This window comes from Osmerus mordax, chromosome 6 (genome assembly GCF_038355195.1).
Source record: "Osmerus mordax isolate fOsmMor3 chromosome 6, fOsmMor3.pri, whole genome shotgun sequence".
In the NCBI taxonomy this organism is placed as follows: Eukaryota; Metazoa; Chordata; class Actinopteri; order Osmeriformes; family Osmeridae; genus Osmerus; species Osmerus mordax.
Window position 1 is genome coordinate 19080249 of NC_090055.1, and position 24863 is coordinate 19105111.

General features: G+C 53.6%; 1 protein-coding gene across 1 annotated transcript in view; it reads right to left on the bottom strand.

The window, feature by feature from the left end:
• Window positions 1-1247: 1247 nt before the first annotated feature.
• ascc3 (activating signal cointegrator 1 complex subunit 3) overlaps window positions 1248-24863 on the bottom strand; it is a 66483-nt gene continuing 42867 nt past the window's right edge. The window contains exons 18-35 of the mRNA XM_067238132.1: window positions 24178-24398; window positions 23187-23272; window positions 22664-22830; window positions 22212-22357; window positions 20707-20827; window positions 20460-20602; window positions 16876-17013; window positions 16376-16496; window positions 15403-15535; window positions 14905-15030; window positions 11512-11623; window positions 11028-11162; window positions 9535-9759; window positions 6432-6583; window positions 4310-4466; window positions 3407-3607; window positions 2628-2803; window positions 1248-2522 (exon numbers count right to left, since the gene is read on the bottom strand). Coding sequence (XP_067094233.1) covers window positions 2375-2522; window positions 2628-2803; window positions 3407-3607; window positions 4310-4466; window positions 6432-6583; window positions 9535-9759; window positions 11028-11162; window positions 11512-11623; window positions 14905-15030; window positions 15403-15535; window positions 16376-16496; window positions 16876-17013; window positions 20460-20602; window positions 20707-20827; window positions 22212-22357; window positions 22664-22830; window positions 23187-23272; window positions 24178-24398 — 2708 coding nt within the window. The 3' untranslated portion in view covers window positions 1248-2374. The remainder of the gene's footprint in view (window positions 2523-2627; window positions 2804-3406; window positions 3608-4309; window positions 4467-6431; window positions 6584-9534; window positions 9760-11027; window positions 11163-11511; window positions 11624-14904; window positions 15031-15402; window positions 15536-16375; window positions 16497-16875; window positions 17014-20459; window positions 20603-20706; window positions 20828-22211; window positions 22358-22663; window positions 22831-23186; window positions 23273-24177; window positions 24399-24863) is intronic.

Sequence of the window (24863 nt, forward strand, 5' to 3'; positions counted from 1 at the left end):
TCTGGTGTGGTAGGCTTTCAAACAAGAAATGTTTCACGTTCATGCCATTCATTTTGTTCTCTGATCCTTCGGTACGTATTACTCTCTCACACACACGCGGAGTCGACTGTCTGTGAAGGCTTCCTCCGTGTCCGCTCCTGTTCGTATTTCTGTCACTTTCGACACGGATACCCCCGGTAATAGGATATCACCGGCGGAGCTCGAGCAAGAGCAAATCAGCCTGGATGCGGTGCGCGCACGGAATGGTTGAAGCTAGTTTAACCTTTTAATACACCCCGATTTCGCTGCTAATTAGACGGCGTCTGTAGAAAAATAGAACGACTGAAAAATACTCAAGATGATGAAGTCCCCAGTCAGACTTCAAGTGATACCCTAAGAGGTCTAAAACCGGATATTACAAGCAACTGTAGTTTAATAACAAAAAAGCGTACATCCTGAATGACAAAGCATGTCAAGTTTTATGAAAAAAAAACAACCAGAAGTTTTAATAAATGTATAATGTAAGAACAATAGACCAATGTCCCTACAAAGCGTGAAGTCATACGGGCCACACAATCCGACAAACAAGGGTTGATATTCAACCCCAAGTTTAGTAGAAATGGCATGATGGCATTATTGCCTATAAATGTAGTGGTAGCCTACACAGGTAAGGACGGTGTTTTTACACTGGCTAGTCTCGGACGGAAAGGTGTTCCCGCACGGAGTTAGTAGTGAACAGGGGTCGGACGCTTCAGGGATCGCCAGCCTCTCTGGGGCTTCTTACGAGGATGTGTCCTAACTTCTACTGCGTTTGTAAGTTCTACTGCGTTCTAAGTTCTACTGCGTTCTAAGTTCTTCTGCGTTCCAAGTTCTACTGCGTTCCAAGTTCTACTGCGTTCAAATTTCTACTGCGTTTTGAGTTCTATGTTCTGCTGCGTTCTGAGTTGTACTGCGTTCTAAGTTCTGCTGCGTTTCAACTTTTAAAGCTCCAACTCTCGCAGCAGCTGTTGCCAGGGGACTGTGGTTGAGGCCAGGAAGAGACCGCCATGACATCTCAACGCCCCATGACATCACCACGCCCCCATCAAAGTGTACATCGTCTCAGGAAAGAACACTTCAGAAAGATGAACACTGGTCTATAATCACATGTTCTGCTGTTAAGCCTCAGGGGCATGAAAGGTCATGAACATATTACATTAACTATCCATGTGCTTTGTGGTTTCAGTCGGAGGAAAAGTTGAATAAAAGACAACGTTTCAATTCTCTTTTTTTATTTATTTGCTCAAATCAAAACGTATTTTCAAATCCATTATGTAGTCCAACAGAAAAGTTCAAAAAACGTGTGCACTCAAGAGGCTGACAGTATGTCTGTGTGGTTTCAAAATAAAAGCTCTTGCAGTACAGCCTACTCCCTTAATGAGGAACAAAAACAAAAACAAACAAAAGAAACGTTTATTGAGATTTTTTTTTCTCTCCACATGAACCAATCTTATTTGTGGTTGAGGAGAGGAGCAGATCTCTTTACGGAAGCCTCTTAGGTAATCCTATAGTAAACACAAAGGATTCTGGGTTGGGAGACGGGAGGCAGGGAGGAGGGGAGGGGGTGTATATTTCACTAAACAGATGTGACAGCGTGGTGCTCCAGAGGGAGAGCATGTTTCACACACCTGCCCGGAACTCCACCTCAGCGCTTTGAATAAACGCCCGTCATCTTTTCCCCCCCGTGGACAAGGCGCTGCTTGGCCGCGCTCCAGTGGAGCAGCGGGTGCACTCCCTCTCTGCGTCTCCCTCTCCTCGCGTCGACAACGTCTCTATAAAACATCCCAGCCCACTCCTCTCTGAATCAGCCCTAAACCAGCCAATCACCCGCCCCCGTTCCGTGGCTCTCTTTTCTCACCCTGTTAAGTGAAAGGAGCGGTGATCGCCAACTGTGGTGAGGACAGAATTAACGAGGGAAGGGTCAGGCCTGTTCCACCCGGCTCCTGGGGGAGACGTCGTCCTGGTGGTTTACACTCCAGCCCTTGTGTAGCACACCCGTTACGTAACCAGGAGCTGTTCACAAGCTAGGGCTAGAGTTTAAACCTACAGGAGGGTCTCCCTCTTTCAGGGGACTGATTTGAAATGCTCTGGCTGTTCCAAGGCCCTGTTCCACTGCCCCTTCCCTGTCTCCACCCCCCCCCCCCCCCAGCCCGTATCCAATCACGTAGCTCCGTCTAAGCCCTAGTCACACCACCACCACACCCACATCATGCACTAGCCAATCACAGCATCGCCGCAGCTTCAGCGTCTCTCTAATCGGGGTTCTTCAAGAACGATCCTTTGCATCGCAATCTCTTCGGAGGAGTTGAGATTTGTGTTCCTTGATTGCGTCTGCTGCTGCTGGAGATGTTGTTGTTTACTTGGAGGGCGTGTGGCCCCGGGCGTCGCTGACCTCCGTGTTGACCTGCGAGGCGATGCTGGCGGGGGTGACGTTGAGGTGGAGGTCGTACTGCTGGTCCAGGCCCAGGTAGCTGTCACTCATCAGGTATAGCGTGTAGATGCACCTGCACACACACACACACGGTATGACAGTGTGTACACGATGACAGTGTGTACACGGCATGACAGTGTGTGAGGTGTGGGGTCTGGGGGGGGGGGTGTTCCCTTACTTCCCGGTGGTCTCCGGGGTGTAGAAGGCCAGGGAGACGGAGGTGTGGTTGCGGATGTAGCCCACGCGCTTGACGGCCAGCAGCACCTTGCGCTCCACCTCCCCCAGCACCAGGAACCAGCCCTCGTCCTTCAGCTTGGGGAACCTGGGAGCCTGGGCTCGGCTGTCCTGCCTCCTCTGGAGAGCACACACACACACGGACGGACACACACACACATTTACATAAAGGTGACATATAAACCTGTATCTTTTACAATCCATTCTAATTGGTTCATTACACATGTCTGTGTATGTGTGTATACATGTGCAATGTGTGTGTATGTGTGTACATGTGTGTATATATGTATAAGGTGTGTATTATCCCTCACCTTCTGCTGAACGGTGTGTGTGTAAGGTGTGTGTGAGCCTCTGCTGGGCACTGATGATCTACATTTAGTCATTTAGCAGACGCTCTTATCCAGAGCGACTTACAGTAAGTACAGGGACATTCCCCCCGAAGCAAGTAGGGTGAAGTGCCTTGCCCAAGGACACATCACACGTCATTTGGCACGGCTGGGAATCGAACTGGCAACCTTCAGATTACTAGCCCGACTCCCTCACCGCTCAGCCATCTGACTCCCATACAAACACACACACACAAACATGATGTGTTTGTGTGTGTGTGTATAAGGTGTGTGTGTGTGTGTAAGGTGTGTGTGAGCCTACCCTCTGCTGGGTGCTGTTGATGTGTTTGTGTGTGTGTGTATAAGGTGTGTGTGTGTAAGGTGTGTGTGAGCCTACCCTCTGCTGGGCGCTGTTGATGCGTCTCAGGGACACCAGCAGGACGTACTCCTGGTCAGCATGGACGTCCAGCCAGCCGTCCCTGCGCCCGCTCCCCCGGGCAGGCAGGGGGCGCAGGCTCTGCCCGGGGCTGTCCTCCCACCAGCCCTGCACACCCAGGGACACCTCCACCACCGGCAGCTGGCTGAGGAATGCCCACGCCTGGGGGGGAACACAGATGTAAGAGAGACACGGGTACAGGAAGACAATACAGGAGTTTATCTGACCCTGACTGAGTGTGTGTGTGTGTGTGTATGTGTCTAACTGTGTGTCTGACTGTGTGTGTGTCTGACTGTGTGTGTCTGACTGTGTGTGTCTGACAGTGTGTGTCTGAAAGTGTGTGTCTGACTTGTGTGTGTGTGTCTGACTTGTGTGTGTCAGAGTTGTGACAGCAAAAAAGACTGGCTGATTCACCCAGCAGTAGCTACTGATGAGAGGATTAGTCTTTCAGAGCCAATCAGAAGTGAACGCTGCAGCACATCTGATTATTTAATTAGCGAGGCCGGACCACCATAGGGGGGGAACATGGGGGCGGGAGGGAGGGGGGCAGCAGGCATGCTGATTGGACAAGACCAGACACCCCGCTGTGGGCAGGGATGATGTCATTAGTGCTACAATTAGACCTTAAGAGCAGGGGAGAGAGCAGGACCACACACACACACACACACACACACACGACACGCGCACACACACACTTCTCCAACCCCATTCCCCCACCCCCTAACACCAACCACACACAGTGACAGCGTAACGAGTGTGTTCTGTGCCTGGGCTAGAGCTGGTGTGTGTGAGTGTGTGTGTATTCTGTCAACCTTAAACCCGCCACGGAGAGAACAAACAATCCCAACAAATCCATGCTGTTACCTGGGCAACCTGACTAGGCTGAAACTCCTCCCCCAAGATGGCGGCGAAGGTGTTCTCCTTGCCCTGGCAGGCGGCCATGAGCTCAGGGAGGCTTTCGATTGGTCCGCTGTAGCCCGAGGCCCCGCCTCCACCCCGGCCCTTCCTGGTCCCCCACTTCCTGTGGAGAGCAAAGGGGGGCAGGACCGGTCACATGACCGCGTGGTAGCAAATCCTGCCCACACTTCCTGCTGGCTGTCGCCACGGGAACCACCCCCCCCTCCGTGTCTCTCTCTTTCCATTTTTATTGAGTTTGCAGAAAATTATTCTTCTCTGCAGGAGGCAAGACTTCCAAATCCACCCGACACACACACAACAGATCCAGATTCACTCTCAACATCCTTTCTTTGTGTTTTTTTGTGTGTGTGAGAGAGTTTGTATGACTATGTTCGTGTGTGTGATGTCAGTTTGGGTGTGCATGCATCCGTGTGCACTTGTGACAATTTGGATGTGTTTTCTGAGTGTGTGTGAGATGGGTGTGTGTGTGTGTGAGATGGGTGTGTGTGTGTGTGTGTGTGTGAGATGGGTGTGTGTGAAAGATGGGTGGGTGTGTGTGTGTGTGTGAAAGATGGGTGGGTGTGTGTGTGTGTGTGAAAGATGGGTGTGTGTGTGTGTGTGTGTGTGTTTGAGATGGGTGCGTGTGCTCTACATAAGGAAGGCTGGTGAGGGAGGAATCGTGTGTGTGTACCTGAACAGGGCAAGGTGTGTGTGTACCTGAACAGGCCCTGGTGTGTGTGTGTGTGTACCTGAACAGGGCCAGGTGTGTGTACCTGAACAGGGCCAGGTGTGTGTGTGTACCTGAACAGGGCCAGGTGTGTGTGTGTGTACCTGAACAGGGCCAGGTGTGTGTGTGTGTACCTGAACAGGCCCAGGTGTGTGTGTGTACCTGAACAGGGCCAGGTGTGTGTGTGTACCTGAACAGGCCCAGGTGTGTGTGTGTACCTGAACAGGCCCAGGTGTGTGTGTGTACCTGAACAGGCCCAGGTGTGTGTGTGTACCTGAACAGGGCCAGGTGTGTGTACCTGAACATGGCCAGGTGTGTGTGTGTGTACCTGAACAGGGCCAGGTGTGTGTGTGTGTGTACCTGAACAGGCCCAGGTGTGTGTGTGTACCTGAACAGGGCCAGGTGTGTGTGTACCTGAACAGGGCCAGGTGTGTGTGTGTGTACCTGAACAGGGCCAGGTGTGTGAGTGTGTACTTGAACAGGCCCAGGTGTGTGTGTGTACCTGAACAGGGCCAGGTGTGTGTGTGTGTACCTGAACAGGGCCAGGTGTGTGTGTGTGTACCTGAACAGGGCCAGGTGTGTGAGTGTACCTGAACAGGGCCAGGTGTGTGTGTGTGTGTGTGTACCTGAACAGGGCCAGGTGTGTGTGTGTGTACCTGAACAGGGCCAGGTGTGTGAGTGTGTACCTGAACAGGGCCAGGTGTGTGTGTGTGTGTGTACCTGAACAGGGCCAGGTGTGTGTGTGTGTACTTGAACAGGCCCAGGTGTGTGTGTGTACCTGAACAGGGCCAGGTGTGTGTGTGTGTACCTGAACAGGGCCAGGTGTGTGTGTGTGTACCTGAACAGGCCCAGGTGTGTGTGTGTACCTGAACAGGGCCAGGTGTGTGTGTGTGTACCTGAACAGGGCCAGGTGTGTGTGTGTGTACCTGAACAGGCCCAGGTGTGTGTGTGTACCTGAACAGGGCCAGGTGTGTGTGTACCTGAACAGGGCCAGGTGTGTGTGTGTACCTGAACAGGGCCAGGTGTGTGTGTACCTGAACAGGCCCAGGTGTGTGTGTACCTGAACAGGGCCAGGTGTGTGTGTGTGTACCTGAACAGGGCCAGGTGTGTGTGTGTGTACCTGAACAGGGCCAGGTGTGTGTGTGTACCTGAACAGGGCCAGGTGTGTGTGTGTGTACCTGAACAGGGCCAGGTGTGTGTGTGTGTACCTGAACAGGGCCAGGTGTGTGTGTGTGTGTACCTGAACAGGGCCAGGTGTGTGTGTGTGTACCTGAACAGGGCCAGGTGTGTGTGTACCTGAACAGGGCCAGGTGTGTGTGTGTGTACCTGAACAGGGCCAGGTGTGTGTGTGTGTGTGTGTACCTGAACAGGGCCAGGTGTGTGTGCTCTACGTGGGGCAGGGTGGTGAGGGAGGAGTCGTGCAGCCAGCGTGCCTGCACCACCATCTGGACCAGGTTGCACACGCTCAGAGCCGTCACCAGCCAGCCCTCGTTAGCGGCTACGTCCAGCATGGCCTGTAGGGGGCGCAGGAAGGAGAGGGTCACACACATCACACAGTCTAGACACACACACTCCAGAAACACACACTACACCTGAAACACACACACACTCTAGAAACACACACTACACTAGAAACACACACTCTAGATCACACTTATACACACACAAACAAACAGTGTTTTCCTTCCCGCTCATCTCCCTCTGCTCTCCCAGCTTCCGCCAGTTTCTCCCATCCTCCTCTCTAGGTTACAGTTTGCCCAGCTCAGACAAACTCTGACAAACATCCTCACTGTAGAAGTCATTTCCTGACAGTGACTAAGAAGGACCCTGAGAGTGGGGAGGGGGCCGGGACAAAGTTAATCAAAATGCTAATGCAGTACAAATTAAACTAGCGATTAACATTTCCCAGAAGCCACTCTGGCAAACTGATGTCAGAATGAGTGTGACTGGAGGCCGGGGTAGAGGCTGGGGCCGAAGGTGAGGATGGAGGCCAGGGTCAAGTGGAGGGAGAAACCTGTGTGTGTGTGTGTCTGTCCACTCCACAGCAGGACTCTAGAAAAGTAACCACATGGATGTTCCATGCAAGATTACTGCCAGATACACAGCATGGATAATCACCTGCATGCACACACGTGCACGCTCACACACACACACAATGGCTAGCAGATCAAAAGGGGTGCCAGATCTCACTAACTGGCCCCTCACACTCACACACATGAAAACACACACACATGAAAACACACTCACAGACAGACACACCCCCCCTTCCTGCACCTGTAAAGGCATGAACAATCGCTCACAGATAGAGGGGGTCCCTTGTGAAAAGCAAGGCATGAACAATCGCCAGCAGGCCAGATTCTCTGGCTAGTGTAAGCTGTGGAGGCCTGGTTGTTACGGCAACACATCAGCACATGGTTGTTTTTACAAGAAGCGCAGGGTGACCTGAGCTACAAATCATCTCCTCAGCCCCCTCCCTCCTCCTCACCCTCACTGCACAGCAGTGTGACTGTGTGTTTGCATGTGTTCACATGTGTTCACGTGTGTTTGTGTGTGTGAGTGAGTGTGCAATTGTGAGTGTGAGTGTGTTCATGGGCAGTCTGCTCTCTAGGTACAACTCAGTCTGTGTGTCTACAGGCAGTCTGTGTGTCTACAGGCAGTCTGTGTGTCTACAGGCAGTCTGTGTGTCTACAGGCAGTCTGTGTGTCTACAGGCAGTCTGTGTGTCTACATGCAGTCTGTGTGTCTACAGGCAGTCTGTGTGTCTACAGGCAGTCTGTGTGTCTACAGGCAGTCTGTGTGTCTACAGGCAGTCTGTGTGTCTACAAAGAGAGTCTGTGTGTCTACAAAGGCAGTTTAAAACCCTCCAGTGTTTTTAATCTAAGACCAGCAACATTTACAATACTAACACCTAACTTCACATTCACCAGTACCTGGTCTGTCTGGCAGTCTAACTGTCTCTCTGCCTGCCAGCCTGCCTGCCTGCCTGCCTGTCTGCCTGTCTGTCTGTCTGTCTGTCTGTCTGTCTGTCTGTCTGTCTGCCAGCCTGCCTGCCTGCCTGCCTGCCTGTCTGTCTGTCTGCCTGTCTGCCTGCCTGTCTGCCTGCATGTCTAGCTTCATGTGGCTCTGCTGAGTCAGTTCTGTGGTGAGAGATCCTCCAGTTGAATGATTCCTACAGCTGCCCCAGCACTGTCTTGGGTCAGTGCCTTACACACAAACAACCAACCAATACACACCTCCAATGCTCCTGTCATCCCATACACTCACCTCCACCCTCCATACACACTCACCTCCACCCTCCATACACACTCACCTCCACCCTCCATACACTCACCTCCACCCTCCATACACTCACCTCCACCCTCCATACACTCACCTCCACCCTCCATACACACTCACCTCCACCCTCCATACACACACACCTCCACCCTCCATACACTCACCTCCACCCTCCATACACTCACCTCCACCCTCCATACACACTCACCTCCACCCTCCATACACACTCACCTCCACCCTCCATACACACACACCTCCACCCTCCATACACTCACCTCCACCCTCCATACACACTCACCTCCACCCTCCATACACACTCACCTCCACCCTCCATACACTCACCTCCACCCTCCATACACACTCACCTCCACCCTCCATACACACTCACCTCCACCCTCCATACACACTCACCTCCACCCTCCATACACACTCACCTCCACCCTCCATACACTCACCTCCACCCTCCATACACACTCACCTCCACCCTCCATACACACACACCTCCACCCTCCATACACACACACACCTCCACACACACTCACCTCCACCCTCCATACACACTCACCTCCACCCTCCATACACACTCACCTCCACCCTCCATACACTCACCTCCACCCTCCATACACACTCACCTCCACCCTCCATACACTCACCTCCACCCTCCATACACACTCACCTCCACCCTCCATACACACACACCTCCACCCTCCATACACACACACACCTCCACACACACTCACCTCCACCCTCCATACACACTCACCTCCACCCTCCATACACACTCACCTCCACCCTCCATACACACTCACCTCCACCCTCCATACACACACACCTCCACCCTCCATACACACTCACCTCCACCCTCCATACACACACACCTCCACCCTCCATACACACTCACCTCCACCCTCCATACACACTCACCTCCACCCTCCATACACACTCACCTCCACCCTCCATACACACACACCTCCACCCTCCATACACACTCACCTCCACCCTCCATACACACACACCTCCACCCTCCATACACACACACCTCCACCCTCCATACACACACACACACCTCCATCCTCCATACACACACACCTCAACCCTCCATACACACACACCTCCACCCTCCATACACACTCCTTCACCCTTCACACACTCCTTCACCCTTCACACACTCCTTCACCCTTCACACACACCTGGCAGACGCGGATGGCGTTGTCCAGCACGGTCTTGGTGTCGGTGGCGTAGTCGCTGCAGGGAAGCGTGGCGTGGCTGCAGTGCGCCTGAAGCAGCAGGTGCGTCTTGGTGTGGGCGCTGTCGTAGGAGTGCGGCTTCACCTGCAGGGGGAGCCGCTGGGCCAGCTCACTGTTCAGCTGGTCCTCATTGTGCCTGACCGGCAGCTCCGCAAACTCCTCTGCATCCTGTCGGGGGGGGGGGGGGAGGAGGGGGATGGGAGGGTAAAAGGGGGAGAGGGGAGGAAGACAGATTAGAGGGTAAGAGAGTTAAGAGAGAGAGAGAGGGGTTGAAAGGGAGCGAGAGTAAGGAAATAGACATACAGAGAGAGAAAGACAGACAGGGAGAGAGAGAACGAGAGAGAGAGAGATCAAACAGTGAGACAGGAAGTGGTCAGCTATGTGATCCTGCTGCGGTTTCATCTTTTGTTTCCAGCATCTCTGTTAAAACAGCTGCACTCCCCTCTACCCCACCCCCACTCCCCTCCCCCCCACTCCCCTCTACCCCACCCCCCCAGCAGACAGCCCTCTGACCAAGCAATCCGACCGCTGGCCACACCTGCTTGTAAAGCTACGACCACACCAAAGACTAGGATCTGCTGGGCTAAAGATCCTTCATCCAGGAAGGCCCAACCCCGGATGCTCCATAACAGGCCCTTCTCCTGGGAGAGGAACGGGCCGTCATACTGATGGAGGGGGGAGGAGAGGGGGAGGAGAGGGGAGGGGGGGAGGAGAGGGTCTGAGCTGGGGAGAGATGCGGGGGCACGCGCGTCTCTCTCTCTCTCTCACCCTCCCTCCCTCCAGACCGAGGCGTCTCCCTGATGTAGCTCTGTATCACCAGGGGAGGGGGGAGGGGGGAGACGAGGAGGGGGAGGGGAGAGAGGGGAAGATGAGGGGGGGTGATCTCTGGATGATGGATCTCCCAGCAGTGTGGCGTCTGAATGCAGATGTGTTGGGGATAAAGACTAGACCAGAATATAGACCTCCAGTGAGTGAGTCTGTGTGTGAGGGAGAGGATGACGGGGTGTATCTCATTAGTGGACATGCGGTGGTAATCAGGGGAAATAGAGAGGGCAGGCCTGCGCTTTGTCCTCGACATGGTGTGTTTGTGTGTGAGAGAGATTGTGTGCGTGTGTGTGTGAGTTGGCGGGAACGGGGTCTTCAGTGACACATGATGTTACCGCCCACTCTGGGTCTTAATGATCCCACCAATCAGGAGAGCCGCGGGGTAATGACCTCACAGTGGGGGAGGGGCCACAGGCACAATAATGAGGCAGAGATAAAGAGGTGTTAACAGGAGAGAAGATGAGGTGTGTGTTTGTGTGTGTATCTGGATCTATATGTGCCCATGTGTGTGTATGTGTGTCTGCACGTGTCTGTACGTGTGTGTGTATGTGTCAGCATGTGCGTGTGTGGGTGTGTGTGCGTGAGTGCGTGTGTGAGTGTGTAAGACTCACAGTGAGGACAGACAGAACCTCTGCGACAGTGAGCTCAGGCCTCAGCTGCTCTCTGAACATGCGGATGGTCTGGTGCTTCAGGTAGTAGTAGGAGGAGATACGGCCGTACGTCAGAGGCTGAATGCTGCACTCATCCTGGGAGAGGAGAGGAGGGGAGGGGAGGAGGGGAAGAGAGGATGGGAGGAAGAGGAGGAGGGGAAAGAGAGGAGGGGAGGAGGAGGAGGGGAGGAGGAGAGGAGGGGGAGTGGAGGAGGAGAGGAAGGGAGGAGGAGTGGAGGAGGAGGAGAGGCGGAGAGGAAGGGAGGAGGAGAGGAGGGGAGGAGGAGAGGAGGATGGAAAGAGGGGAGGAGGGGGAGAGGAGGGGGCAGGGAGGTGGATGATGAGGAGGAGAGGTTGGGGAGGAAAGGAGAGGATCAGAGATACAGTTTCTTCACTGGTGAACACAGTATCGCAGCTGAATAAGTATGCACACACACACACACACCTCCTGGATCTCCATGCAGGAGGAACACTCCAGGTCTCTCAGGCTCTTCTCCACAAGAGTAGACAGGTACTTGTTGATGGTCTCATGGCTGACGTCATCCAGGCTGTAGTAGCTAGAGACACACAAGTGCATACACACACACACACACACACAGAAACACCACACACACCCCAGAGTTAAATACAGTTCCAAACAATGGTTTAGACTGAGGCACCAGGGCAACATCAACATGTATCCATGGTGATAACCAAGAAGACCACATCCCGTCATAGAAGGTCTCCCTAGACACCCCCCCACCCCCCATAAAGCAGGCAGGAGCAGGACAGGAGACCCAGCGTCTGGGGCAGCCATGACGGGTTTAGGATGTGGAGAGTGATGACCCAGCGCAGTAAAGGTCCTGTCGGGGTGCTGCACACCCGGGACACACATACGCTTTTACTGCCCCGGGATTTAGTCCACACACACACACACCCACACCAACATAACAGCACACACACATTCAAGCACATAACAGTACAGCAGCAGATTCAGGATCAGGTGGTTCCAGCAGTATTTATGTGGTTGGGCTGAGAGAACGTATAAGTGTGTATACATACATGTACACACCCCAGCCTCTACTGCTGGTATACACCCCAGCCTCTACTGCTGGTATACACCCCAGCCTCTACTGCTGGTATACACCCCAGCCTCTACTGCTGGTATACACCACAGTCTCTACTGCTGGTATACACCCCAGCCTCTACTGCTGGTATACACCCCAGCCTCTACTGCTTGTATACACGCCAGCCTCTACTGCTGGTATACACCACAGTCTCTACTGCTGGTATACACCCCAGCCTCTACTGCTGGTATACACCCCAGCCTCTACTGCTGGTATACAGCCCAGCCTCTACTGCTGGTATACACCCCAGCCTCTACTGCTGGTATACACCCCAGCCTCTACTGCTGGTATACACCCCAGCCTCTACTGCTGGTATACACCCCAGCCTCTACTGCTGGTACACACCCCAGCCTCTACTGCTGGTGTGTGTATGTATGTACACACCCAAGCCTCTACTGCTGGTCTACAAGAGAACAAGCTCACAGCTGCAAGATGAAGAAAGTCCAAATGGTTACCAGGTTTGGACAGTACTACCGGCCTGGTGTGTGTTGTGGTGTGTGTGTGTGTGTGTTGTGGTGCGTGTGTGTGTCAGGTTTGGACAGTACTGCCAGACTGGTGTGTGTGTGTTGTGGTGCGTGTGTGTTGTGGTGCGTGTGTGTGTGTTGTGGTGCGTGTGTGTTGTGTTTTGGTGTGTGTGTGTGCCAGGTCTAAACAGTCCTGGCGATGCTTGCTGACACAACAGCGGACCACAAATGGCTTCCATGCAGCTCTGGGTAAGAGGTCCCACATGCCAGCATGGACACACACTGCCTCATTAGCTGGTAATGACTGATAACGTGTGTGTGTTGTGGTGTGTGTCTGGTGTGTCTGTTGTGATGGGAGTTTATCCCGTGCGATAAGTGTGCGTGCTATTGTGTGTGTTGTGATTTGTGTTGGGGTGGGGGTGGGGGGGGGGGAGGGATCCTGTATGAATGTGTGAGTGTTTGGTGTGTGTGTGTGTGTGTGTGTGTGTGTGAACAGGGGGACAGGGTTCTGATCTGTGCTTTTATTTCGTGCTGGAGACAGAGAGAGAAGGGAGAAGGATTGAAACAAAGAGAGAGAGAGAGGAAATAAGGAGAGAAAGAGAGCCATAGAGAGAGCTACATAGAGCAAAGAAAAGAGAGAGAGAGCTACACAGTGAAAGAATACCAGTCATTTAGCAAGTGCAGACTTGTTAATGACATTCATTTTATAGTCTCCTGCATAAACTATGTAAACACTCCAGCACTCACATTACCTAAAGGAATACATCAGGAATACATCTCTCTATAAATGATCATTCATCTGTTAGCAGGGAATGAGAGGGGGGAGGGAGGTGTGGGGAAGGTGGGAGGTGTGGGGAGTTTGGGGGGGGGGGGGCGTCGTGATGTGTGTAGGGGGGAGGTGGTGACGGAGGGAGGGGTGGGGAGGACGGAGGCATGAGGGGTTAGGATGAGTCAGTGAGAGAAGAATTTGCTACAAGGATCAGTTTGTGGGAGCAGCGGCCATCTTTAATGTGTTTCATGTTTGTCAGTCAGTCTCATCCCTCCACATGTCAACAACACGAGATGCCTGTCCCTGGAAAACACTGTGTTCATCACAGACACACATTTCACAGCTCTTTACAGGGGGGGGCGTGGGGTTTATGTGTGACTGTTGAGGCTGACTGATTGAGCCATTAGAGGCATGACAATCCGGCTCATGATGGTGCTGAGAACCACAGTTTGCCTCTACGGCTCTGATACCCACAGTACTGAGCTCTGTGTGTGTTCTGGTGTGCTTGTGTGTGTGAGTTCTGGTGTGCATGTGTGTGTGTTCTGGTGTGCATGTGCCTGTGTGTGTTCTGGTGTGCGTGTGTGTGTGAGTTCTGGTGTGCTTGTGTGTGTGTTCTGGTGTGCATGTGCCTGTGTGTGTTCTGGTGTGTGTGTGTGAGTTCTGGTGTGCATGTGCTTGTGTATGTTTGTGTGCGCGTTTTTATATGTCTGCATGTTTGTGTGTGTGTTTGTGAGGCTGTTACATGATAATTGTGTGTGTGTGTGTGTGGTGTTTACAGGACACATGAGCAGGACCACATGTAAACCCCCCCCCCCCCCCCCCCCCACCCCCCCCACAGCTACAGGCATCTTTACACCTGCCTCTAACCTGCATGCAGTGTGTGTGTCTGTCTTCATGTGTGGGTGGATAGTGCGTGTTTCTGTAGGTATATGTGTGTGTGCGTGTGTTTGTAGACAGTATGTGTGGTTTGGTGGATAGTGTGTGTATCTGTACATGTGTGTACACATGTTTACCTGTGCAATGTGTATGTGTACACAGTTGTGTGTGTGTCTGCATCTGTACACGTGTGTATCCGTACAATGTGTGTGTGTGTGTGTGTGTGTGTGTTGCTTGGCCAGAGAGAGGCCTGAATGGTAAATGCGGCCTGACAGCCGTGTAAATGCCAGCAGTCTGGAATGTTCTGGAATGTTCAGCCTCTACGCATAGCAGATGTCTCCAGCATGCTGTTCACATCCAACCAGACCAGGGAAGACTAAAGTGTGTGTGTGACAGAGAGATATAGGGAGAGAAAGAGGAAGGAAGGAAGGAAGAGAGAGAGAGAAAGGCGGAGACTGAGACAAACAGACACATAATGAGTGTGTGAGAGTGTCTCTGTGTGTGTGTGGGTACATATGTCTCCGTGCTGACGGTGTGTTTAAGCTGTCATCCCTCCCCCAGCCAGAGGGGGCGCTGTGTGTGTGGAGCCCCATGAGAGCGCCCTCCTAGAGCCAGGCTCTGACCTGGGGTTCATCACCAGCCTGCGGAAGAAGTAGGTCCACGTCAGGTAGTCCATGGCGTCCTGCTTGGAGGTGATGGTGCCCGCCGCAATCTCAGCATTCAGGTGGTCCGACAGCACGTCCAGGAGACTGGGGGGGCACACACACAGGCACACACACACACACACGCACACACACACACACACAGACAAACACACGCAGACACATGCACATATGCAGACACACACATATTTACATACATACTCAATGACAGCAGAGCACTGCAGAATCTCCAGCAGATGTAATTATGCCTGTCAGTAAGTCTAGTGATCTGGTAGGTCAGTCTAGAGATCTGGTAGGTCAGTCTAGTGATCTGGTAGGTCAGTCTAGTGATCTGGTAGGTCAGTCTAGAGATCTGGTAGGTCAGTCTAGTGATCTGGTAGGTCAGTCTAGTGATCTGGTAGTTAAGTCTAGAGATCTGGTAGGTCTGGTAGGTCAGTGTGGAGATGATTGGCGTCTCACCTGGACTCCACAGGGAAGGGCTCGTAGAGGAACTTCTTGTAGAAGTCCTTCTTGATGTCGTGGACCAGGATGACGGCCTTGCCCTGGTCGTCAAACTGAGGCCGCCCGGCACGTCCCATCATCTGGAGCACGTCTGCATGATGTCAACAGGGAGGTGATGTCAGCATGGAGGTGATGTCAGCATGGAGGTGATGTCAGCATGGAGGTGATGTCAGCATGGAGGTGATGTCAGCATGGAGGTGATGTCAGCATGGAGGTGATGTCAGCATGGAGGTGATGTCAGCAGGGAGGTGATGTCAGCATGGAGGTGATGTCAGCAGGGAGGTGATGTCAGCATGGAGGTGATGTCAGCATGGAGGTGATGTCAGCATGGAGGTGATGTCAGCAGGGAGGTGATGTCAGCAGGGAGGTGATGTCAGCAGGGAGGTGATGTCAGCATGGAGGTGATGTCAGCATGGAGGTGATGTCAGCAGGGAGGTGACGTCAGCATGGAGGTGATATCAGCATGGAGGTGATGTCAGCAGGGAGGTGATGTCAGCAGGGAGGTGATGTCAGCATGGAGGTGATGTCAGCAGGGAGGTGATATCAGCATGGAGGTGATATCAGCAGGGAGGTGATGTCAGCATGGAGGTGATATCAGCAGGGAGGTGATGACAGCATGGAGGTGATGTCAGCATGGAGGTGATGTCAGCAGGGAGGTGATGTCAGCAGGGAGGTGATGTCAGCATGGAGGTGATGTCAGCATGGAGGTGATGTCAGCATGGAGGTGATGTCAGCATGGAGGTGATGTCAGCATGGAGGTGATGTCAGCAGGGAGGTGATGTCAGCATGGAGATGTCAGAATGGAAGTGACCTCACAGGGACCCCAGCAGCAGGCGAACACACACACACACACACGCACCTCCCCCCCCCCACACACACACACACCCACACTCACTACTCCACATGATGTAGGCCCCACCCCCTACTCTACCTGTGATTGGGTAGTCCACGTAACGTCGGGTCTTTCCATCAAAGTACTCCGTTCCCTTGACGATGACCAGGTGGGCGGGGAAGTTGACCCCCCAGGCCAGAGTGCTAGTGGCAATCAGCACCTGGGGGTAGTCGTGGTAACGGTTACAAGGTTACAATGACATAACAGTTCATGTGAGCGACAGTACTGACAGAGATGATTCACAGTACCTCTACTACCATCCAGCTTTGTATGGCAGACAATGATTTAGCATGTCACGATACATAGTATGTCTAAAGCAGTATGCCGAAAGGACCAGGATGTCCTCCTACACCTGGTATCTTTTAGCAACATCTGAGCCAGCACATTCTGGCTATTCTTACCCCCAACACCAGACCGATACGAACCAGTCTGCGCCAGCCCACCGCGCAGTCACCAGACGCAGCGGTGCGTCTGAGCTGGGTTTCCGGTACCTTCTGGAAGGGAAGGAACGGCGGGGGTGGAAGGTTCCGGGCTCGTACCTGGATCTTGCAGTTGACAAACAGCTCCTCCACCGTCCTGCGGTCCCGCTCGTGCAGCCCGGCGTGGTGCATGCCGATGCCGAACGCCAGCGTCAGCTTCAGGTTGGTGTCTCTCACCGTGCCGATGATGTCATCGCTCTGCGGACACAGCCCGACCACGGGAGAGGGGGCGGAGTTAGCGGCCAATCATGTGGCAGTGCTTCACCTCTACCCCATCCTCCACACACACACAAGCACGCTGGCGAGGGTTCAGGGAGGGTACTGTCGGAACTCTCTCCGCGGCCTCTGTTTCACTAAACAGCTTTTAACACCGTGGCAACGGGAGAGAGGGAGGGAGGGAAAAGGTGAAGCGAGACTTCCTGTCATTGCCTCTCACGGTCGGTAAACGAAAAGACAGACAGCATCAGAAAGAGGAATATGAAAGGAAGAATGAGAGATAAGAGAGAAGGAAAGAAAGAAAGAGCAGAGGGGAAGAAAAGAGAGAGAGGGGAGGGGATGAAGATAGAGATGTAACCTCAGCAGCAGAAGTGATAGAGCAGTCGGGGGGGTGGAGGATCCCTGCTGGGAGCTGGGCAGCGAGAGAGAGAGAGGGAGAGAGAGATAGACATAGACAGAGAGAGAGAGAGAAAGAGAGAGAGAGAGAGGGAGAGTGAGACAGAGAGAGAGAGAGAGAGAGAGGGAGAGGGAGACAGAGAGAGAGAGAGAGAAAGAGAGAGAGGGAGAGTGAGATAGAGAGACATAGAGAGAGAGAGAGAGAGAGAGAGAGAGAGAGAGAGAGAGAGAGGGAGAGAGACATAGAGAGAGAGAGAGAGAGGGAGAGGGAGGGAGACATAGAGAGATAGAGAGAGAGAGAGGGAGAGGGAGAGGGAGAGGGAGAGGGAGAGGGAGAGGGAGGGAGAGAGAGAGAGAGAGAGAGATATATAGAGAAGCCAGAACCCCTGCTGTGAGCGAGGCAGTTAGCAGCAGCCTCCTGTCACTCACACAGCGGGGCTTCCAGCTGCTACACGCCCCAGCTCACGGGAACAGCAGGGAGCAGCATATATCACTGGAACACACACACACAGAGGAACACACACACACACACACAGAGGAACACACACACACACAGAGGAACACGCACACACACACACACACAGAGGAACACACACACACACACACAGAGGAACACACACACACACACACACACAGAGGAACACACACACACACAGAGGAACACGCACACACACACACACACAGAGGAACACACACACACACAGAGGAACACGCACACACACACACACACACACAGAGGAACACGCGTGCAGACACACACACACACACACAGAGGAACACGCATGCAGACACACACACACAGAGGAACACGCATGCAGACACACACACACACACACACAGAGGAACACGCATGCAGACACACACACACACACACACACACACAGAGGAACACGCATGCAGACACACACACACACACACACAGAGGAACACGCATGCAGACACACAAACACACACAGAGGAACACACATGCAGACACACACACACACACACACACACACAGAGGAACACGCATGCAGACACACAGACACACACACACACACACACACAGACACACACACACAGAGGAACACACGTACACACAGGTACACACACAGGACACACACACAGAGGAAGACACACGCAAGAACACACACACACACACACACAGGAACAGACATGCAGGAACACACACACACACACACAGAAACACACGACAGGAACACACACACAGATGTTAAGACAAACAGCACATCCTTGGACCCACGGAGCGTAACCCAGACTGAGGCAGACCCAGAACAGGCAGGCAGGTGTCTCTCTGTGTGTCGGTGTGTTCCTGGATCTGTACGTGTGGTGAGTCTGTGTGTCTAGGAATGGGTGTGTGTCGTGTGTTTATGTGTGTTGGGGTGTGTGTGTTGTGGTGAATGTATTGTGGTGTGTGTGTATCTGTGTGAGGTGAATGTGTGTGTGTGTGAGTGTGTGGTGTGTGTGAGGTGAAAGTGTGTGTGAGTGTGTGGTGTGTGTGAGGTGAAAGTGTGTGTGAGTGTGTGGTGTGTGTGAGTGTGTGTCTCAGTAAGACGGGCATCATAAAATATATTTGATGCGGCTGGTGGCCTCTCACGCTGTGTCAGCTAGAGGCACAGAGAGCTGACATCAAACACACACTCATAAAACACCTCTATCCGTCACACACACACACACACACACAGACACCAGGATAACTGGACATTAATATATGTGGCAGAACAATTTTCAATAAAATGATTCACTTGATACATTTCCTCTTACAAGTACAGATTGTGTGTGCGTGTGTGTGTGTGTCTACACATGTGCTTTTGTGTCTCTGTGTGTGTGTCTCTGCATGTGTATCTGTATCTATGTGTGTGCGTGTGTGTAATTACTGAGCCATGCTATAGCTGAGCCCTAGGTAACAGTGTTGTAATAATATTAGCATACTTGTGAAATCCAAATCCAGAAGGCCCGCGTGTTCACATCTTGAACTAATCCTCAGCTATGCTGAGACAATATAATGGGAGATGACACAGGCTTTTCTGGCAGAAGTTGGTTTGAATTCCCTCTGTAATTACACTAAACCCAGCGCTTAGGAGGGGACCAGGGATCTTAGGACTATCTAGACAAAGGAATAAGCAGGAGAGGGAGGAGGGAGAGAGGAGGAGTGGAGGGAGAGAGAGAGAGAGGAGGCGTGGAGGGAGAGAGAGGAGGGAGAGAAAGACAGAGGAGAGGAGGAAGAGAGAGGAGTGGAGGGAGAGAGAGGAGTGGAGGGAGAGAGAGGAGGGAGAGAGAGAAAGAGAGGAGAGGAGGAAGAGAGAGGAGTGGAGGGAGAGAGAGGAGGAGTGGAGGGAAAGGAGAGGTAGGAAGGGAGAAAGAGGGGAAGGAGAGGAAGGGAGGGAAGAGAGAGGTAGGAAGAGAGAGGAGAGGAGGGGAAGGAAAGAGAAGGGGAGGGGAGAGAGAGGACAGGAGAGGTCTGGAGTCAGACGAGAGATGATGGAGAGGAAGATGAGATGATAAACAGGAAGCAGAGCGAGCGAGGAACGGAGAGAGACTAAATAGAATCAACAATGCTACAGGCCACAACACCATAGCGACCATCACCATGGGTTACTGTGCGGAGGCAGTGGTGTGTTGTCAAGGTGTTGTAGTACGTTTGTGTTACAGTAGTGTTGAGGTATAGCAGTCTTGTGATTGTGGTCGTGTTGTGGTTGTGTTGCCGTGGTGATGTGTTGTGGATGTGTTGCCATGGTGATGTGCTGCAGTCGTATTGTGGTCACGTTGTAGACGTGTTGTGGGTCACGTTGTAAACGTGTTGTGGTCACGTTGTAGACGTGTTGTGGTCACGTTGTAGACGTGTTGTGGTCACGTTGTAGACGTGTTGTGGGTCACGTTGTAGACGTGTTGTGGGTCACGTTGTAGAAGTGTTGTGGTCACGTTGCAGACGTGTTGTGGTCACGTTGTAGACGTGTTGTGGTCACGTTGTAGACGTGTTGTGGTCATGTTGAGATCATGTTGTTGGTGTGGTTCGTGTGGTGTTGTGGTACCTCTCTCTCGTCCTGGTGCAGCCACTGCTTGGGGTCGTCCTCGGTGGCCAGGAACGCTATGAGGTCCAGAGCCGTCAGACGCGTCTGTCGCCGTGACGACACGAAGATGAGGACGGGCTTGGCTGGGGAGTGGCTGCGGATGGCTGGGAGGAGGAGGAGGATGGTGAGGTGAGACTGTCTGTGTATGTGTCTGAGTGCTTACACATATGTGTGTGTGTGTGTTTGAGTGTGTGTGTGTGAGTCCTACCCTGGAACACAGGCTTGTTCATGCTAGCCATGCGAGGACAGTAGTGCTGCCCTGGGAAGCCATGGATGTGAACCTCCAGAGGGACAGGACGCACTGAAGGACGGAAGTTAAACAGTCCCACCTGGATCAGGGAGAGAGAGGCAGGGAGGGAGGAGAATGAGAGAGAGAGAGCAATTTTAAGAGAGGCCGAGAGAGAGAGAGATAAGGGAGGCAGAAACACACACACACACACACACACATACAGCCAGGGCCCAGAGCCTGGGCGTGGGGTACCCTCCTGCCCAGGGCTGGGGAGCTGTTTGCTGCCTGGGTGCGTGCGTACACATATCTAGAGGCCTGGATAATGGATTGGCCGCCAGGCGCAGGCGTTTGGTCGGCGGGGCAGATTTATGGACGGACAATCTGTCTGCCAGAGACAGAACGCTCGCAACTGTGACGCTCACACATGCAGCCCCCCTCCCTCCTCTCCCCCCCACGGTGGAGTAACCTGTTAAGGAGGGAGGGGGGAGAGGAGGGGGGGGGGAGGGCAGGAGAGGGAGGAGGGAGGGGGGGGGGAGAGGGAGGAGAGAGGGGAGGTGAGTGAGAGGGGAGGAGAGAGAAGGAGGAGAGAGGGGGAGGAGAGACGGGCGGGAGGAGGGGGAGGAGAGAGATGGAGGAGAGAGGGGGAGGAGAGAGCGAGGAGAGAGGGGGAGGAGAGAAAGGGAAGAGAGAGAGGGAAGAGAGGGGGAGGAGAGAGAGGGAGGAAAGAGAGGGCCAAGCAGATAGATAGAGAGGGAGGCGAGAAGGGGAGGAGAGAGAGGGAGGAGAGAGGGGGGAGGAGAGAGGGGGGAGGAGAGAGAGGGAGGAGAGAAGGGGAGGAGAGAAAAGGAGGACAGAGAGGGGGGAGGAGAGGGGGGAGAAGAGAGAGGGAGGAGAGAGGGGGGAGGAGAGAGAGGGCTGAGCAGAGAGAGAGAGAGGGCCGGGCAGACTAAACCATCACTCTCACTAAACCATCACTCTCACAGCAGACTTCCACATAACATTGTTCTCTTAATCAAATGTCTCCGGTCAACGCAATTTATCACCAACGATGTGTCACTGAAACTGTGGTGCATCTTAACATTTGAATTCAAATGAGCATCGAGAGATTTACATGACCCACAGACTGATGTAACCAGTGTAAAATGATGTGAAAGCCTTTTCCAGACTACATAGTGTCTCTAGAGACGTCTATAGTCTATAGTATTGTACCTCTATGAGTATAGATGTGTGTCTCTATGAGGGTATCTGTGTAGTTTGAGGAGAGAGGGAGGAAAGGGGGAGAGAGGGGGGGATGGCGGGGAAGAGAGAGGGGGGATGGAGGGGAGGGGAAGGGAGGTGGAGGGGAGGCAAAAGGAAGGGGGGGAGGCGAGGGGGAGAGTGGAGGGGAGGGGGAGGGTGGGTGGGTGGAGGGGGGCAAGGGGAGAGGGAATCTTAGTAGTTCCAGCCCAGGGTGGTAAGAGGCCTGGTAGTCATGGAAACCCCACCTGTCCGATCCCGAGCCAGTCGGCCAGGTCGCGTGCGTTGGCCAGCGCGGTGGACAGCCCCACCACGCGCACCCTTCTGGAGGTGTGGGACGAGATGAAGTTGGTCCTGGAGACGATCACCTCCAGAACCGGCCCTCGGTCCTCCCCTGCGGACACAACATGGTACAGTCCACAGTTAGGAGACAACATGGTACAGTCCAGTCAGTAGATGGTACAGTCCATAGTTAGGACACAACATGGTACAGTCCAGTCAGTAGATGATACAGTCCACAGTTAGGAGACAAGATGGTACAGTCCAGTCAGTAGATGGTACAGTCCAGGCAGTAGATGGTACAGTCCAGTCAGTACATGGTACAGTCCAGGCAGTACATGGTACAGTCCATTCAGTACATGGTACAGTCCAGGCAGTAGATGGTACAGTCCAGTCAGTAGAAAGTCCAGTGCGATCGTACCGAGCAGGTGGATCTCGTCGATGATGAGGATGGCGACCTTCTGGACATAGCTGCGGTTCTGCCAGCTGCGGCTCACTCCGTCCCACTTCTCCGGCGTTGTGACGATGAGGTCGGCCTGGGCGATGGCTCGCATGTCTGGGGTCACATCACCTGTCAGCTCCACCACCCTGGAGGATGGAGGGAGGGGAGGAGGGAGGGAGGGGGAGGAGGAAGGGAGGGGGAGAGAGAGAGGGAGGAGGGAGGGGGAGAGAGGAGAGAGGGAGGAGGAGGGGAGGGGAAAGGGAGGAGAGGGAAGAGGGGGAGAGAGAGGAGAGAGAGAGAGAGAGAGAGAGAGAGAGAGGGGGGGGGGGGGGTGGAAGAGATGGGGTAAGATGAGGGAATGCGAGGGGGAGGGAGGTCCGACAGAGGGAGGAAGTGAAATATAGGGGGTGAGAGATGGACCGGTAACTCACAGACACACTGCTCATGAACATATTGATGGACACAGACCCGAGCGCACACACACACACACACACACACTCACTTCTTGCCCAGCTTCGCCTCAATCCTGACCTTCCAGTCCTCAATCCTCTCCCTGACCAGGGCCTTCAGAGGAGCGATGTACACCACCTGGACACACACACATGGAAGCCACACACACACACACAAATGTAAATGATACACGCACAACCCACACACATGAGAATGAGACACACACACACACTAACCACAGATACACGTGAACAAACCACACTTGCACACCAACAAACAATATCATCACACACAACACTGCTGTGGGCCACCGAAACAGGCCTGATGAGGAGGTGGAGAGGGGAAGAGGAGGAGGAGAGAGAAGAGGAGGAGGTGGAGAGGGGAAGAGGAGGAGGTGAGAGAAGAGGAGGAGGTGAGAGAGGGAAGAGGAGGAGGAGAGAGAAGAGGAGGAGAGAGAAGAGGAGGAGGTGGAGAGGGGAAGAGGAGGAGGAGAGAGAAGAGGAGGAGGTGGAGAGGGAAGAGGAGGAGGAGATAGAAGAGGAGGAGGAGAGAGAAGAGGAGGAGAAAGAAGAGGAGGAGGTGGAGAGGGGAAGAGGAGGAGGAGAGAGAAGAGGAAGAGAGAGAAGAGGAGGAGGTGGAGAGGGAAGAGGAGGAGGTGAGAGAGGGAAGAGGAGGAGGTGAGAGAAGAGGAGGAGGTGGAGAGAGAAGAGGAGGAGGTGAGAGAAGAGGAGGAGGTGAGAGAAGAGGAGGAGGTGGAGAGAGAAGAGGAGGAGGAGAGAGAAGAGGAGGAGGTGAGAGAAGAGGAGGAGGTGAGAGAGGAGTGCTGGAGGAGAGAGAAGAGGAAGAGGTGAGAGAGGAGTGCTGGAGGTGAGAGAGGAGTGCTGGAGGAGAGAGAAGAGGAGGAGGTGAGAGAGAAGAGGAGGAGGTGAGAGAGGAGTGCTGGAGGAGAGAGAAGAGGAGGAGGTGAGAGAGGAGTGCTGGAGGTGAGAGAGAAGAGGAGGAGGTGAGAGAGGAGTGCTGGAGGTATGGCCTGAGGGTGACACCTTGGAGGAGGGGTACTCGTTGAACACTCGGAACATGGCCAGCTCGGCAGCGATGGTTTTGCCAGAGCCGGTTGGCGCCCCCAGCAGGACGTTGGTGTCGGTGTGGTACAGCGTGTGGAAGATCTGCGTCTGGATGGGGTTGAAGTGGGTGAAATTGTACAGGCTCTCGTAGCGCCGGTTCCCCAGCGCTGTCACCGGTAACGGCTGCAGGTCCAGCAACTCTGCACAGGAGAGGATGTCACATTCAGGGTCTGGGTCAGGGTGTGGGTGTCTGTGTGTGGGGTGTGTGGACCTGTGTGTGTGGAGTGTGTACCTGTGTGTGGTGTGGGTGTGGACCTGTGTGTGTGTGTACCTATGGTGCGTGTGGGGTGTGTGTGTGTGTGTGTGTACCTATGGTGTGTGTGTGGGGGGGGTGTGTGTCTGTGTACGGTGTGTGTGTGGTGTGTGTACCTGTGTGTGTGTGGTGTGTCTGAGTGTACCTGTGTGTGGGTGTGTGTACCTGTGTGTGGTGTGTGTATTTGTGTGTGGTGTATGTGGTGTGTGTACCTGTGTTTGTGGTGTGTGTGTACCTGTGTGTGTGTGGTGTGTGTACCTGTGTGTGTGTGCATGTGTGTGCGTGTGTGTGCGTACCTGTGTGTGTGTGTGTGTACATGTGTGTGTGTGTGTGTGGTGTGTGTGTGGCGTGT